This window comes from Cucumis sativus, chromosome 1, assembly GCF_000004075.3.
Source record: "Cucumis sativus cultivar 9930 chromosome 1, Cucumber_9930_V3, whole genome shotgun sequence".
Lineage (NCBI taxonomy): Eukaryota > Viridiplantae > Streptophyta > Magnoliopsida > Cucurbitales > Cucurbitaceae > Cucumis > Cucumis sativus.
In genome coordinates this window covers 21,784,140-21,802,355 of record NC_026655.2, presented here as the reverse complement: position 1 = coordinate 21,802,355, position 18,216 = coordinate 21,784,140, and the positions used below count along the sequence as shown (strand labels likewise).

General features: G+C 36.8%; 3 protein-coding genes across 3 annotated transcripts in view; all 3 read right to left on the bottom strand.

The window, feature by feature from the left end:
- Positions 1-3,864, bottom strand: LOC101220009 (methylsterol monooxygenase 2-2). Its single transcript, XM_031885302.1, is given in 8 exon segments — positions 1-382; positions 1,374-1,455; positions 1,548-1,759; positions 1,844-1,901; positions 1,904-1,962; positions 2,108-2,253; positions 2,925-3,062; positions 3,599-3,864. Coding segments are annotated over 6 exon segments (537 nt in total). The 5' UTR covers positions 2,173-2,253; positions 2,925-3,062; positions 3,599-3,864; the 3' UTR covers positions 1-321.
- Positions 3,865-7,066: 3,202 nt separating this feature from the next.
- LOC101220484 (pentatricopeptide repeat-containing protein At3g46790, chloroplastic) lies at positions 7,067-9,693 on the bottom strand. Its single transcript, XM_004154007.3, has one exon. It carries the CDS (start codon positions 9,437-9,439, stop codon positions 7,490-7,492), a length of 1,950 nt encoding a protein of 649 aa, XP_004154055.1. The 5' UTR covers positions 9,440-9,693; the 3' UTR covers positions 7,067-7,489.
- A 7,170-nt stretch (positions 9,694-16,863) lies between these two features.
- Positions 16,864-18,216, bottom strand: part of LOC116404366 (UDP-glucose iridoid glucosyltransferase-like) — a 2,751-nt gene continuing 1,398 nt past the window's right edge. Inside the window, exon 2 of the mRNA XM_031886644.1 lies at positions 16,864-17,042. Within this exon, the coding sequence (XP_031742504.1) occupies positions 16,864-17,042 (179 nt within the window). The remainder of the gene's footprint in view (positions 17,043-18,216) is intronic.

Below are 18,216 nucleotides of genomic sequence, written 5' to 3'. Positions count from 1 at the left end.
TTAAAACACAATCATGTTCTGCTCCATGGTTCATGCTAATTAAGTTTCTTAAAATAAGCCAACTGAAACATGAACCACAAAATGTGTTAAACTGAACTAAAAGAAAATGACAAGCCAAGTTCCACAGCCAGCACTTCATTAGATTCAGGAAAAGAATACTGACATTTAAACAACAAAAAAAGAAGAAGAAGACAGCAAAACACATAATGGCACACAAGAAAAGGGGATACAGAAGAACTAAACCTTTTCAAATGTTGCTATAGATTAGAAACCTATCTTGAATTTACCCGACTTTTTCAACAGCTCTCTATTATCTCATCATCAATTTTCTGCCTTTTTTATAGCTTCCAAGTTTCTGAAGCCTTTGTCAGTTCCAAATATCCTGCCAATCAAAGAAGCCAAAATATCCACTTCAGTATTTGTCTTTTGTTCCATTGCATAGAAATTATCGATAATAAATGGACACGAAGAAGCAAAAGAACGTAAAAGAAGAAAAAATGCATATAGGTATGATTTTCTTTAGAACACAAAGACACAGTTGTACAACTTGTAGAATCCATTGTCCTTTTTACTCTATCGAGATAAAACTAGAATCTTTCAACATGATAAAAATAGAATACAACAGCTCTCCAACTCCCTACTTGAAGTGGCCACTATGTCTCTCACAGCACTTGATTTCTTTTTCAATAAGAACTCAACATATCTTCACAATCAATTTTGCTTTTATTCTCCATCAGATCCACTCAAAAGTTAACTTCCAGATAATATTGGGAAAAATAGCATTAAGAAGTGAATTCTTGGACATGTATGCAATGATGGTTCTCCAACTCTCATTTCCAAAATCAAAATTTCCTTCTCTCCCATCTTAACCACTCAATAATCCACCTTAAGATCGTATTGGGTTAAAAGACTTCAAGATGTGGAATTTATTCTGTCCAAGCATACTTCCTGACCATCACAACCCAAAGTGAGGGCATCACATCAAGTCACTGATTAATACCTTTCCACCAAAATACAATAAAGTACAGTGCAGCTAAGAGAGTAAACATTTTCCACACATAATCTACATATCAAAATGTCTTAGTTATGTTAACCCACCAATGTAAAAGATGAAATGAAACCATCGGTTTAAATGGATAGAGGAAAGGGACCAAGGAATGTTGGGTGCATCTGTAATCATCTCATTATTATTCAAACACCCCTTTTGTCCTACAAGTACTACAAAGATTTCGCATCCATGGAAATAGACATGAAAAACTATTGAATGGAAGTACATCAGTTTCCCACAAAACTGGTTTTAATGCTATGAAGTTCAAATCAATAATGTATACATATAAAATAAATGGTTGGACCATTTATGGACTAAAACTTACCAATCCATGTAAGTGAATGTTGATGAGTAGTTGCCAGATTTCGTATAAAGCAGTCGGTGATGATAATCATGAAAATAAGCACTGTAGAGAAAGAGCAAAGCTGAGTTCAGGAACAATAGATACATACATTATGACTTATTCTTTTTAAAACATTACAAATTCTAATCGACTCACCCCCATACAAAGGTATGAAGTTTGAAGGGCTCCAAGGAAAATCGTAACCACAATGAGCCTCAACTGTCTCCAGGACTCTAACCACCATCCATAACCACAGGGTAAATAGATGGGGACCAGTAAGAGCAGGACCGATGATTGTAGCAAATCCAAGGAACAGGATCTCGGCAGGGTGAGCGTATTCAGATGTTAGTCCGAAAGGTGTAGCATATCTGCAAAGAACCATAAAACAATCTAAGACAATTTTATCATGGGGCACAGCAGAATATACATGAATTTTCATTTATAAATCTCACTCGTGATGGACGCTGTGGACATTCTTGTACAGCCATTTGGTGTGCAAAATTCTATGCCCCAGTAGAAAACAAAATCCTCAATAATAAAGTAGAATATTATCTGGCCGAAAACTACTTTCCTACATTTAATGATACAGAAAACAAAATTAAATTTAGAGAAGATAGTGGAATGGTCCAAGCTAAGAAAAAAGTGAAAGTAAACTAAGCCTAGCTAGATAAATAAAACCTAAATTATATGCTTTATGACAAAGAACCTGAAGATACCAGGATGGCAATGGAAGAGTGCTTCTCATGCCCATACGCTTGAAGACAGGATAAGAAACAAGCATAACTGGAAGATTAACACCAAAATGATAAAGTAGTAGGCGTGAAATACATTTTCCTTGAGCAGCAGGACTGTTATTCTTCGCCTGAAAAAAGCAGAAAAAAAGTTATACCACAACTGAAAATAATGCATCCATAATTAAAGTTAGTTACATAATTATTGAGTTGAACTGTAATTACTGGGTGGAAAACCTAGTTGGTAGGGACTTTATCTGCATTCATAAGTATCAGTACTATTGTCAATATGGTAATCAATGAGAAACAATTTTGTTTCTTTCCTTCCTTTTTGTTCTTTTTTTTGCTAAAATTACAAATATGGTTCCTTTCGTTTGGAGAAAGTTAGAATTTTTGTCTCTATAGTTTGATAAAATCCCAAAAAATTGTCATGATCATAGGAACTATTTGTGGGAGTTCAATAAAACCAAAGGACTAAATTCTAACTTTCTTCAAACCATCAGGACCAAATTTGCAATTTAACATTCTTTTTTTACAAAAAAAATAATCAATTTAAAGTAAAGCTTGAAATCCTTATTACTTTCTGACTTCCTGTTATTTCTTTGTTTGAGATTAAAAAGAAAAGATAATCAAAGCTAGTTTAAGTTCTAATCTAGCTCATAATCAATTAGGATAAGATATTAAGAATCACTAACAAAATCAAATCTAATTCATATATCAACCATTGCTTAAATATCCATAAGAACTTGCAGTTATGAAAAATTTATGGTGAAGATTTACTAAAAGAAGCAAAAAAGCAAACCTGGATCTTGTACTTGCTCAGCCATCCTGCTCTTTCCAAAAGTATAAATGGTAGTCCAGATAAGAAGAAAACACTTTCATGGATGATGAAGCTTCCAATACAAGCGAGTTGAAAATCACTGAAATTTGTGATTAGATACTGCATAATGTAGGAAAAAGAAAATCCTTAAAAAGAAGTACCAGATGTATAAAGAAACATAGTGTAATTCAATAATCCAGCAAGCCAATACTGCCAACAAATTTAAAGGAAACCATCCAATTGGAAAAAAAATCTGAAAAAAGAAAAAGGGTATTCATAGCTCACATCAAAGGACCTCAAACGAAGAAGCAATTAGCTATCAACAATATAGATCCTATTTCAAATCAACAGTAGGAAATGAAATTCACCTCAAAATTACATCAAAACCCCAATGTCAGTCTCAAATCAACAACCCAATTTAGCAAGATTCAGAGTAAAATACAAAAGGGGAAGACACCCAAATGAAAACCCACTTGACATTCAACATAAGAAATTGAAAACTCAATCCACAGCACGATGTAAACAGCAACCAGAGTACAGTAGTGGAGGAAGTTAAAATATATAATGGGGTTGGTGCGTCGAAAACCAAGATCAAATCTAAGGCGGAAAAGAACAAGAAAGCATAAGAAAAGATAAAAGGAAGAAAAGGGTAATACCTGCCAGGCAGATTCAAGAAGCGCCAGCCATGAATGATGGGAAGAAAAAGAAGAAGAATGGAGAAGGAGATGATACAGGTAAGAGAGAGAAGAGAAGAACAAAGGAATCTATGGGTTTATGGTTTACGTTTTATGATAATCTCTCTAAACTTGCCTTTTTCTTCAATTTCCAGGTGGATCGCTCTCACTCTCTCAAAAATCTCTCTCCGTTCATGGTTGAGCACGTTGGATGTTCACAAACCACCCCTCTTAAAAGCACGCTTTGGATATTAAATGTCTTTGATGCCAAAGGTCTTCTTTTTTTCTTTTTCAGACTTTTCATTTGTCTTTTACATTTGAGTAAAAGTATTCGTACTTGAAAATATAACCAAAGTTTCATGCAAATTAGGTAAGAGAACCATAATAGATATACAAGTGAGACAATTATTTCTATTGATATAAAATCTTTGGTTTACTAACAAGTTGTATTATAACACTTGGTTAAGAATGTCGCAAATGTTCATAGAATGAATCTTGACTTCTAACGTGCTTTTGAAGAAGCTTGAAGTAATGTATATTTTATTGCCCTCTTTTAATTTCTATAGAATAGGTGTTAGTTTCGTGGACTCAAACAATTTGACTTTATCTATTGAATGGAGAGAGGGGGCACATTGGAGAACCTCGACTATAAATGACCTAGCTGAGATCGTTGTGGTATGGGCAAAGGGCATGTCCTTTAGTGGAAGTGGATTTGGTCTCTTCCTGGAGGGATTGTTTTGTATTTATTTGTAAATAAAAAAAATAAAAAAATTTAAGTGATGACCATCTGATAGTCCTATGATTACTTTCTGATAACTTATGATTACCATCTGATAACTGACTGATATCTATATTCGCAATATGCAAAAAATTGGTGTCATGGGCTGGTTTTTCCTAAATGTTTTGGTCATTTGATGCAATTTTCCTTTAACATTTGAGATTTTACAATGTAATTTTATTTTATAGATCTTGAACTACCACATTGTGTTTTCTTGTTTGGCAACGAGTTGGAAAGTGTACTCTACCCTTGTTTGGTTCATTAAAGTTAGCATCTATGCGAATCTTTTGTTTGATTTTGAATTTTGATATGAATAAAAATTAAGTTTGTAAATTAAAATATTTACAAGTTACAACAATTTTTTTTTATTCTATCCATGATAAAACTGGTAGACTTCTATTACTATCAATGACACGTATTGAGGATATTTGTTAATAATAAAATTTAAAATTTTGCTACAATTGATAAATATTTTGTCAAATTTGTTATTTTTTTAGGATTCCACCCCTTTTTTTTAAAAAAAATTGTTATTAAATTTTATATGGTAAAACTTTAATTTCCATAATTTCTTTAAAATCTAAGTTTGAGTAGTACAAGTGTATTCTAATTTAAAATTTAGAAAACTTAAGAAAGAGACACACATATATATATATATACAATCTTAGATTATGATTTTATTATATTTCCTCCACATGCACAACCAATCTGGTTTTGCAATTTAGAAAAAGAAACAAAAATAACCTATTTTGTTTTAAATATAATAATCAAATTTAAAATATTAGTATATGTATAATAATACTTTTTTAAAAAATTTGTAAATATAACAAAATCTAGCGAAGTCTATCTGTAACAAATGTTTTTTTATTGATAGTCCAAATTGAAAATATTGGTTTGATAGTTTACGAGTCTATTAACATTCTTTTAAAAAAATGTTATTATACACTTAATTATTATTTCTAAAAGTGCTACATATTATAATTATCATACTAACATATTTACAACTTTTCGTAAATAACTATAATTGAGCATTTAGGTAATGTTTATCAAGATGTAATCAAATTCTATTGATAGATTAGCTAATTGGATTGTTATTGGTCGTTTTTATTTATAATTACGAATTTGTCACAATTTTGCTTTCTTGTTTGACCCTAAGCGATAATGGTAATGATAAAGATAAAGAAAATAGTAAGTATTCTAGGACAAATTCATAATTCTCATGCAATCACAAACGATATTTGTAATGGTAAAGGTAGTCGGTCTCACCTAATTTCAAAGTACGACAATCAATAAGCACCTTCGTTTTTTAATTAGATTGTGTGATTTGATTATAGATTTAAAGATCAACCTAGCGAGTTACTATTATTAAGAAACACATGTAAACATGCAACAACAAATGTAATCAATGAGACCTACTTTCTACATATATTCCTTGATGAATTACATTTCATATGAGGTAACACATGAACTTTTGTTATTTTCTAAAAGTATTTAGGTGCATCTTGGACACCATCTATTTTTGTGCATCTAGGTAAATTGTCTAATCACATTTTTCCTTCTTACATTTTTTTGAAATATATAGTCATTATTATTTTTTATTTGTGTGATAAAAATGGTATACATATGTCGAGATGTACCTAATTATTACTTCTTTTTTTAATCTCAAATCAACATACATTAGGTTCTCGAACAATAAATACCCTTTATATATCTTTTTTTTCTTCTTCTTTCTTTTTCTTTAAGTAATTAGGGAAGAAGAGAACAAGAAAAATCTGTCTAAGAAAAGGATCCAATGGGAAAAATCCTCCCACCAAATACGAGAATGGACTTCCCTCGTCAAAGTTCTTGGTCAGGTTTCTTAAGATTAACCATAAGATTATGGTAAGGTTTCAAATCTCAGTCGAGTTTTGAATGATTACGCATTGAGATTGACGTACTTTTTAAGAGATTTTGATTGCTTTTATTAACTTTTGTGTACTTATTTGTAGGATGCCTCATGTATTGGAGGTCAAATGAAACGGTTGATTGTTGATGTTAGTATAAAGTTTGAGAACATTTTAGGTAAAATTTATAGAATTAGTGGGATAAATTTAATTAGCTAAGTTCAAATTGGTTCTAAGATTTTGCAACTCTAATTAAACATAACTTAAATTTAGTCTATTTCATTAAACTTTAGATCTCTCAACTATCCATTTTGCACTAGTCTTTAAATTTCAAAATCATCTTTAAAAAATCAAGAACATTAACCTTTAATTTTGTCTCTAAAAAATTCTAACATGTCCAATTATTTATGATATTTATTTATTTTTACTTTACCGAATTTATTACTTGTAATCTTTTTTTCTTGTTATTTTTCGTAATGACATCAAAGCACCAAAATCTAGACAAGTTCGAGTTTCGCCCTTCCTATTAAAACTACTTGAAAGTATCATAGAATAGTTTGTAGAATAATAATAACACTCATAAGTTCAAATTTTTTAACACAATCATCTGTTTCACTAACAAAAATCTTGAGCTTTCAAGATCATTAGAAAAGAAACCTGATATTTGAAGTGCTTAAAAAGTGATTTTAAGCCCTTGAAAGTAATTTCAAACATGATCTTGCTCTTCTTACCCACCACCGAATATTTATGTACTTTTCATAAGAAGGAGATTAGTGTAAAGCTACCATCCTATTCATCAAATGCTAAAATACTTAAGAAACCCAGAACAGAAAATTACAAGATCGTTCCTATTCGTAGGAGTCGAACAATGACTTTTTGGTTTAGTTCAATATTCAACTAAAAAGCTATTTGATGCTTTAAATTACCACACTGGGACACCTTAAATAAGTCATACCTTAATGGAGCTTAGCTTTGATCTTCCCCCATATAAGAGCAGAAGGGAATTTTCAATTTGACGTCAATAGACGCCTCTTCTTTCTCATTTTCTCTAGAAGACATTTGAATAAAATTATAGGCCTAAAGAAAACAAGTTTCAAGGTGTGTGGAAGTGTTCAACTATGTAGCTGAGCTGCCCAATAGAATCGTTGGATCACTTGTTATTATCATAGAGGTATTAGAAAAATAAAAGGAACAAGATAAGGATTTGTATAGATACTACCAATAATCTCCACAAGAGCAAACTCCATCTTTGAAATGGTGGAAACGATTCAAATCTCGAACCATAATCTCTCGATCGGCAAACTTGGAAATGAATTTTGTGACGGAATGGCAGTCTTCACATAGCCTCAAGTTCTTAGTTATTCTTATGGTGTCCCCCTTGCTTGTATTGATTAGTCCAAAAGCAACTGCGAGTTTTTCGCTATGACCCAACACAATCCTTTCCTTTTCTTCCTGATCAAGGTCATACAGAACCAGTTTTGTTTGTGGGGTATATCCTCTTTGCTTCATTTCATTTGACAAATTCACTAACAGGGCATGAAGTTGCTCTCCCTGTGGGTTGAACTCATCAACAGATGTAAATGAATAGATTTTCCTTCGTACTTCAATCCAACTTCTACCAGGGACCTTTTGTAATTCACGAGAATCAAGAAGTTTTTTCACTCTCTTTACCTCATCCCACATTTCAGCTTCTGCATAAATATCAGCCAGAAGTACATAATTCCCAGCATTTGTAGGCTCAAGCTTGAAAAGCCGTTTGCTTGCTCGTTCAGCAAGCTCAACATGGCAATGAATCCTACAGGCACCAAGAAGAGAACCCCATACTTTGGGCCCTGGTTCGATACGCAGATCTTCTATAATCTTGGCTGCTTCATCCAACCGGTTGGCACGGCCAAGAAGATCAACCATACAAGCATAGTGCTCTACACTAGGCTGTATACCATGTTCTTTTACCATGGATTCAAACAACTTCTTCCCCTCTTCAACAAGCCCAGTATGGCTGCAAGCACCCAAAACACTTATAAATGATATGTGACTAGGTGAGAATCCATGGTCAATCATCTCTTCAAAAATTTTGATTGCTTTTCTTCCATATCCATGCAGTCCATAACTCGAAATCAATGAATTCCATAAGACAACATCTTTCTTATGCATACGGTCAAAAATTAGTTGGCCTGACTCAAGCTTACCACATCTTGCATACATGGTTATAAGAGCACTTATAACTGGCAAGATTGAATCCAGACCCCTCCTAAGAATGTAAGCGTGGATAAGCTTCCCTTGCTCCAAAGCAGCAAAAGCAGCACAAGCTTGGAGTACACTGACCATCGTCACAGAATTCGGCACTGAATCGTGGGTATTGAGCATCATCTCACGAAAGAGTTCCAAAGCTTCGTATGGCTTCCCATTCTTTGCATAGCATGCAATCATAGCACTCCAAGAAACCACATTTTTCACAGGCATTTCATCAAACACTGCACTGGCATAAGAAACACACCCAAACCTTGCGTACATATCCATCAGAGTAGTCATAACATGAACATGAGCTCCATACCCATGTCTCAAAATATGCGCATGAATCTCTTTACCCTTCTGGAGAAACGAAACCAAACACTCTGAAGCAACACAAGCTTTGAGCAAATAAGTATAAGTAAACCTATCAGAAGAAACTCCCATCATATTCATCCGGGGATACAATTCCAATACGTCGTTTCCACGACCCGCCAACGCAAGAGCTCTAAACAACGCATTCCAAACATATATAGTTCTCTTACGCGTTTTGTCAAACACCTTGCGCGCATTGTCGACAGTGTCCAATTCGGAAAACATATTGATAAGCTTGGTGGCCAAAAAAGGGTCTTGGTCAAAACCCCCATCGACGAGAAGCTGATGGACGTCAAGGGCATCGGAAAGAGAGTTCCGGCGAGCGGCGGAGAGGATTAGAAGCTCGCAGGTTTGCTGGGTAGGATTGGATTCATGGGAGAGGAGGTAAAGGGCTTGTTTGAGATTGCCCTGTTTACACAGAGATTGAATCAAGTGATTATTATTTGAATTTGGGGGGGTTGAAGGATTGAAGGAGAAGGAGGAAACGGAGAGTTTTGAAGTGGAATAGCGGGGAGAGGAAGGTGGGTAATGGGTAGAATAGGGAGTACGAAGCGCCCACATGACAGAAGGATTCAAGTGAATTATGTTCAAATCATCCCATGAGCGAATTTGAGTAGAAGCTGTGTGATTTTTGAAGGATGAATCAGTGAAATATCTGAGAGTGATTGAGATGACGCTCTCTCCACACTCTGACCTTATTAAAAATCAAAATCTCAAGATTTCAATTTCATGATGATCTGATATTTCTTTTTTTTTTCTATTTCGGAAATTTGCATAATTGGCCCTAAACAAAAACGCTTTTTAACTTTCAAATTTACACTAACCCCAAATCATTAATAGGAAAATTGCATTTATATGTTTTAATTTTAAATATTTGCTTTGTTTTTTCTTTTCTATATAAATTATATTTATTTTCATTTTTTTTGTCATTTGTTTTTTACTTTTATGTTTTGTTGATGCTCAAATTTAGTAGGAATGTACATTTTTTTCCATTTTTTTCTTTTTATTCTACATATTCTTTTTTATACTTTTTCTTTCTTTTGTGTCTATTTTCTGAATTTCTTCTTTCCTTTTCTACATTTCTACTCTCTCTTTTTTTCCTTTATTTTTCCTTGTTTCTTTAAGAATGGAGGATCAAGTGGTAAACATATACAACATAAATAAAACATAGAGCATCACGCATCAATCATCGATCGCCAAGTGGCTAAGATCAAAGATCAAGTATCTAACATCTAATACATAAAGTATCGAGGATCGAGTGCACTGATGGTTTTAGGAACAAATTAGTAAATTCATAAGGTATGAGACGTAAGTAAGAGACCACTTTTCATTCCCTCTTAAATATTAAAGTTGGGACAATTTTTCATTTGAACGGAGGCCATCCTTAGGAATCACCCACTTTTTTTCATAACCCATCCTTACGAATCACCCTCTTTCCATGAAAATTAATATTTTACTTACGTCACACGAACAATTTACGTATCATCGTGTTAGGTATATCACCGCAATTCTTATTGTGCAACCCTCGTAGTGATTTTAAATTGAACAACAAATGTCGAAAGATTCAAGTTTTCGTAATTTTGGTCGTTGGTTTGCTCATTTCCACCTTTCTTTTTTCTTCTTACTGATGTATTTACTGTCTTTCTCCAACCTTCTTCAACTACCTTTGTTTGTATATCTTTTCTTACTGTGGTATGTATTTTAATTTACGATTGTTTGATTACCTTTTTCTGTTCATCATATTAAAAGAAAAATCCATTCAAGTCAGATTGTTGTATGTAAAGAAAAACAGATATCAAAATAGCAATACAAGATAACATAAAAGAAAAATGGTTTTAGCCTTTGGGACATAATTTCAGTGATTTCCTTTCCTCTATCAATGTTGTGGAAAATCAAGGCTGACCCTCCAAATTTCACTAGCAACCACTTTTGTGTCAGTATAAAGTATGATAAAAAATAAGAACAAAGAAACTTGAAATAATTCATAAGCTAAATGGGTTTTAATCATTCAAATACACACGGATATCTATACCAAAATGAATTTCAAAAAATTAAGTAAAAATTATTCTTCATCTACAATGATAGTTTATAACATAAACACATCTCTGCAAAAGCAATCACATTCGAAAGCAAGCCGTAGTCATGGTTCCTATCATACCTCAATGTTCCCCAAACTATAGAACTCGTTTTTCCTTTCAAATATCATGAACCATTCAGCATGATAACATTTTGAAGAAAAAGAAACGAAAAGCTTCAATCAATTGTTTGCGAGTGTCATCCTTGCAAGTGAAAGAAAAATCAACACTCGAACTAGACATATCCGAGAGGGGAGTGGGGATAAATAGAAGATGTTCATTTATAATGTTATTTTGGGTCAAAGCCATTAACAGACATCCCTCCATCAACACCAATGATTTGGCCAGTAATATAAGATGAAGCAGGTAGGCAAAGGAATGCAACTAAGGATGATACTTCACTTGGTTCGCCCAAGCGTCGAAGCGGGGTTCGGGAATATACCTCTGTTAGGATTCTACACCCTTTTTAAATAAATACCCAACTAGGGCTAAACAGAGACAGAATATATAGCCCAAAGTTACAGCTACAATAAGGAATGAAAACAAGAACAATGAACAACAAGAACAAACCTGCACCCTTCACAAGAAGGATACCCCTCTCCTATCGGCTGCTGCCGCCTCCCTTTCTAAAAGATAACCAAAAAGATACCTATCCCTATTTCTCAATCATTCTATTTATACTCACCCTCAAATTCCTACCCAGTGGGACCCACCTGCACATTCTTTTATTTCCCACTCATTCTCTCTCCTTACATGTTGGTGAGTTTCCCTTCTTACCCTTCCTAACATACGTATGTATGATTGGGGGTCTCACAACACCCCTCGGTTCCAAATTCACCTTGTCCTCAAGGTGGAATGTGGGAAACTGTTGATTCATTTGATAGACAGCTTCCCATGTGGCTTCAGTTTCTGGTAAATTCTTCCACTTGACTAGCCATTCGTTAGCTCCCAATTCTTTGTTCCAGCGAATTCCCAATACCTGTTCTGGCCATAGTTGTAATTCGAAATCTGTTGTCAACATAGGTTGCTGTTGCTGCACAACCTTCTGCTTACCTAACTTGAGCTTCAACTGTGAGATGTGGAACACATCATGAATACTCGCCTCTGGTGGAAGTTTCAATCTATAGGCCACCTCTCCTATCTCTTCAATGATTGTGTAAGGCCCGTAGAATTTTGGAGCCAGCTTTTCACACCTTTTCCGAGCTAAGGATCTCTGCCTATAAGGTCTGAGCTTTAGGTATACTTCATCACCCACCTTGAACTTCAATTCCCTTCTTTTGGTGTCTGCCCATTTCTTCATGCGGTTTTGGGCTAAGTGAAGGTTCTCCTTCAAGGCGTTCAATGCCAGATCTCTCTCCTTGAGCATTATTTCTACCTCATCATTCTGAGTTTTTCGGGTTCCGTAGGATAGAATCGGGGGTGGTTGCCTTCCATATACAATCTTGAAAGGGTTGGAACGTATGGATGAATGGAAAGTAGTGTTATACCACAGTTCAGCCCATGGAATGAACTTATGCCACCTTTGAGGTTGCTCATTGCAAAAGCATCTCAAGTATGTCTCCAGACATTGGTTTACCCTTTCCGTTTGCCCATCTGTTTGTGGGTGGAACGCCGTGCTTCTTTTCAGTTTAGTTCCCATAGTTGTAAATAACTCCTTCCAAAAATGACTAATGAAAACTTTATCCCTGTCGGATACTATGGATTTTGGAACCCCATGCTTGCTGATGATCTTTTCAATGAATGTCGTCGCCACTTGTTTAGCTGTGAAAGGGTGCTTCATAGTGATGAAATAAGCATACTTGCTCAATCTGTCTACCACCACCATTATCACATTCATTCCCCCTGCCTTCGGTAACCCTTCTATGAAATCCATTGACCATTCTTCTAGTATGGCTTCCGGAGCAGGAAGTGGATGTAATACCCCTGCTGGTTTCGTGGCCTCATATTTGTTTCTTTGACAAATCTCACACTGTTCCACATATTTCTTTATATCAGCCTTCATTCCCTCCCAGTACAGCTCTCCGCTCATCCTTTTATATGTCCTCAAGAATCCCGAGTGTCCTCCTAAGATGGAGTCATGGAATGTATGCAGCAATGTGGGAATCACTGACGACTTCTTTGATAATACCACTCTCTTCTTGTAGAACAGTTTCCCATTCTCCCAGCTAAATTTGCTAATTCCCTCTGGATTCTGTTTCAATTCTTTAATGGTTTTCTGTAATTCCTCATCTTGGTTGACTTCCTTGTCTATCACTTCCATGTCTACAATGCCAGTTGTCGTCAAGGAGTTTACTTCCAGCGGATATTCCATCCTAGAAAGGGCATCTGCTGCTTTGTTTTGTAATCCAGGTTGGTATAATATTTTCAAAATCGTATCCCAGCAGTTTGGTCAGCCATTTCTGAAATTGGGGTTGTACTTCCTCTGCTCTAGGAGAAATTTCAATGCCTTTTGATCTGAGATAATTGTAAACTTCCTTCCTAATAGATAATGACGCCATTTCTGCACTGATAATACTACAGCCATCAGTTCTCTTTCGTAAATGGACTTGGCCTGAGCTCGTGTCGACAATTTCTGGCTGAAGAAGGCTATGGGGTGACCATTCTGTGAAAGTACAGCTCCCAATCCTGTCCCTGAAGCATCTGTTTCGATTAAAAAAGGTAGATCCCAATTCGGCAGTGCTAGCACCGGATAGTAGTCATGGCCATCTTTAATTTTTCAAAAGCGTCGGTTGCTTGTTCATCCCACGCAAAAGAATTCTTTTGCAACAATCTGGTCAAGGGGCTGCAATTTCTCCGTATCCTTTCACAAACCTACGATAATAGCCCGATAATCCCAGAAATCCTCTCAGACCCGTGACATCTTTCGGCTGAGGCCATTTCACCATGTCTTTGATCTTCTCCTCATCAGCCTGTACTCCTTTACTCGAAATTATATGCCCCAAATATTGGATTTTGGAGTGAGCTATGACACACTTCTTCTTATTTGCAAATAGATGGTTATCCCTCAACACTGCAAATACCATCCCTAGATGTTTCTCATGTTCTGATATATCCTTGCTATATACAAGTATATCATCGAAGAATACCAATACACACCTTCTTAAGAAAGGTTTGAATACCTGATTCATCAAGGACTGGAAGGTGGCTGGTGCGTTTGTAAGACCGAAGGGCATTACCAAAAATTCATAGTGACCCTCATGTGTTCTGAACGCGGTCTTCTCAACATCTTCCTTCTGCATCCTTATTTGATGGTAACCAGACTTCAGATCTAGTTTTGAGAAAACCGTGGCTCCATGTAATTCATCCAGCAGTTCTTCTATCACTGGGATAGGAAATTTGTCCGATATGGTTACTTGGTTGAGTTTCCGGTAATCTACACAAAAGCGCCACCCTCCATCTTTCTTTTTGACCAATAAAACAGGGCTGGAGTAAGGGCTATGACTGGGACGTATCACACCTGCTTGCAGCATTTCCACCACCAATTTCTCAATTTCCTCCTTCTGTACATAACCATATTTATATGGTCTGAAATTGATGGGCCTTTGGTTCGGTAAAACCAATATACGGTGATCTATTTCTCTCTTAGGGGTAGTTGTTTTGGATCCTCAAAGATGTCTGCATACTGTTGTAACAGATTTTTAATCATTGGAATCTCTTCCTCGTCCCCTTTCATTTCCTGCTCCACTTCCACCTCCGTGTCTACTTCATACTTTTGGAATTCCAACAGAAAACCCTGATCTTCATTTTCCCACGTTTTCTCAATGGTTTTCAGGGAACATTCTGCTTGGATGAGGGATGGGTCTCCTTTCAAGATAATTTTCTGTTTGCCTAACCAGAAAGACATTGTTAGAGATGGCCAATGTATCTTCATGGTGCCTGTTGTATCCAGCCACTGCATACCCAATATTACATCCACATTTCCCAACTCAATAGCAAAAAAATCAGCCACCACCACCACCCCTTGTAGTTCCAATTCCACTCTCTTGCAAACACCCTTGCCTGTACACTTGGTGCCATCTCCAATTGTAACCAAACGGGTTACCTTTTTCCAAATATAAGTTCTTTTCCTTTACTGTCCGGTTATGTATAAAATTATGGGTTGCTCCACTATCAATCAGCACTATCACTCCTTTGCCCTTTATATTTCCCTTCAGCTTCATCGTTCCCTTCGATGCCATCCCATGGATTGTCTTCAATTCTATTTCCTCCCCTTCAGCAAAATCCAGATGGTTTAATTCCACTGTTTCCCCTGGTTCCCCTTCCATCTTGCCTTCCTCTTCCTTGCTCTCCTCTTCATTCATGATAAATAACATCAGCTCCCTTTTTTCCTTCACTCTACATCTGTGCCCTGGTGTATATTTCTCATTACATTTAAAACATAGGCCCTTATCCAATCTGGACCTGAATTCTGCGTCTGAAAGTCGTTTGATAGGAGGTTCACTTTTTTGATAACTACCCTTAATAGGTATAGTTACTTGTTTTATGGGGAAATCTGTCCTCCTCATGTAGCCTTTGTCTGTTCCATCTTGGATTTTTCCTGCATACTCTTCTTTTTTCTTTGGTTCCACTGTCCTGCCCTCGGTCTTAGTCAATTTCATTGCTACATTCCGATCATTGACTAGTTGAGCCTCCCTCATACAATCTTCCAATGTTCGAGGTAACGACTAACGACTTCTGCCTGAAGATTGGGTTCCAGACCGGTCAGAAAAGCATCGCGTAACACACTTTCCTCCATGTGAGGGAGGGGAGCTGAATATGTGACAAATTTCTTCACATACTCACTGTAGGATCCATCTTGTTGAATCCTAATCAAGCGTGCCACTAGACTTGTTTGTCCTGAGTCCTTGAAGAAATCAAACATCCTCCCTTTCAAATCTTCCCATGACTCTACTTTCTTCCTATTATGCGTCCACCTGTACCAGTCCACTTCCTCTTGCCCAAAACTGACCACCGCCACTCTGATCTTCTCGTTTTCTGGCAGGTTGTTCATCTCAAAGAAATGTTCTGCTCTATATACCCAGGATTCTGGATTTTCACCTAAGAACATAGGCATTTCTAACTTTGCGTACTTACTTCGATCCACATTGCTTCCATTTTCCTCATTAGAGACTTCTGATTCTTCTACTTTTCCTTTCAGCTTCATGCTGGATCCATCAGATGTTCCGGATTCATCTCTTTTCTTATAGCTATGATTCTCTCTTAGTTCCTCTGTCAGTCTTTCCATAGATTTCTTCATTTCCAGTAGCATTTCTTTCATGCTCAGCAGCTCCTTCTCGGTTCCTTCCATTCGTTCCTCCATTTGTCTTTGTGCCATGCGACGCGTAACCACCCCCAGTTTTTTCTTTTTGTCGGGCTCTGATACCAAATGTTAGGATTCTACACCCTTTCTAATAAAATACCCAACTATGGCTAAACAGAGACAGCACCCTGTGATCCTTTATTTATATATATAGCCCAAAGTTACAGCTACAATAAGGAATGAAAACAAGAACATACCAGCACCCTTCACAAGAAGGATACCCCTCTCCTATCGGCTGCTGCCGCCTCCCTTTCTTAAAAGATAACCAAAAAGATACCTATCCCTATTTCTCAATCATTCTATTTATACTCACCCTCAAATTCCTACCCAGTGGGACCCACCTGCACATTCTTTTATTTCCCACTCATTCTCTCTCCTTACATGTTGGTGAGTTTCCCTTCTTACCCTTCCTAACATACGTATGTATGATTGGGGCTCTCACAAATTCCATCTCCGACAACTTGTAATAAAAAATTACTTTCCCTAACATTTCCAACCAAGTAACTCCTAATATAACGTCGGCACTCCGAGTGGTAGAGGGAGAAAATCGTGAGTGATTGATAAATTGGCGATTGTCAGGTTTACATCCTTACACACACTGGTTGCTTGGACTACGCCTCCGGTTCCCAGAACAACCCCATATATGCATCCATGGTTTCTACTGAAATTTTTAGCTCTTTGACTACCTCTTCTGCAATAAAATTGTGCGTGGCTCCCCCATCGATCAGCACCACAACCTCACGTCCCCTTATTTCTCCTTTAATTTTTATGGTTTTCGGCGAATTGAAACCTACCAATGAATTTATTTACAGATTCACTATTTCTGTATTGACTTCCTCATTCCCGTTGGTTTCGATTTCTTCCCCCACTTGATCGGTTTTGTCACTTAAGTCTTCCCCTTCTTGTACAGCAATGATGTTCAATTCACGTCTTTTGCAGCGGTGCCCTAGACTAAACTTCTCGTCACATCTAAAACACAAACCTTTTTCCTTCTTAATCCGCACTTCGTTGTCAGTCATTCGGCGGTATGGTCAGACAACGTACTCTTCGCGCCCGATTCCTGCGATGAAGTAATCGCCGTGGACGAGTACGACGAATTTCGGCTAGGGTTAATCGTAATCGTTCGTGATGTAGCGACCCGATCTGAGGCCTTTGACCCAGTTTGACTTCTCGACCTGCTTGGCCCACTATTTGACATTTTAATTGATAAATTAGGGTTTCCACTTGCCCCATGAATTCTCTTCAATTGAACCACTCGATCATCTTCTCAATTATTTGGGCCATTAACATTTTAGCCTCTAGGCCCACTGGATTCAATTTTCAGATCTCACTTTGGATCTCTTCCTTCAGCCCACACACAAACTTACTTTCTAGGGCTGCATCACTCATATCTTTAAGGCGACCGAAAATTGTTCAAATCGCCGCCGGTAATCCCTCACGGTGGTCTCCTGCTGTAATTTCATCAACCTTGCGTGTTTATCTCCTTGGTCGGACGCTTTGAATCTGGCCCACAGAAGCTATCGGAATTCTGTCCAGCTGCCGATTTTCTTTCTATCCTCCTTCCATTGATACCAGTCCAAAGCTTCCCCCTCCAAGCACAGGACCGCCGCATCCAACTTATCTCTCTCCGTCAGATATTCACCACAAAATAGCGCTCCACACGTTGTAGCTATCCATCCACATTCTCTTCTTCCTCCCCTTTAAATATCGACACCTCCAGTTTTCGTAGCTCATGTCAAAAAGGGGTATCTCACGGATATTTGGTGCACATGGTACTCCAACTCCCTCATCCACCACCGGGTTAGTTTTTTGTTCACTTTTTTCTTCTTGAACTTGTTCCTCATTCATTATTCCCTTTCCCTTGTCCGTAATCATTCTTTCACTAGATGTGGATCCTTTTGAAGCACTTCCCATCACTCCCATCCTGTGTATTAACAATTTCATATCCTCACTCAATTTTTACA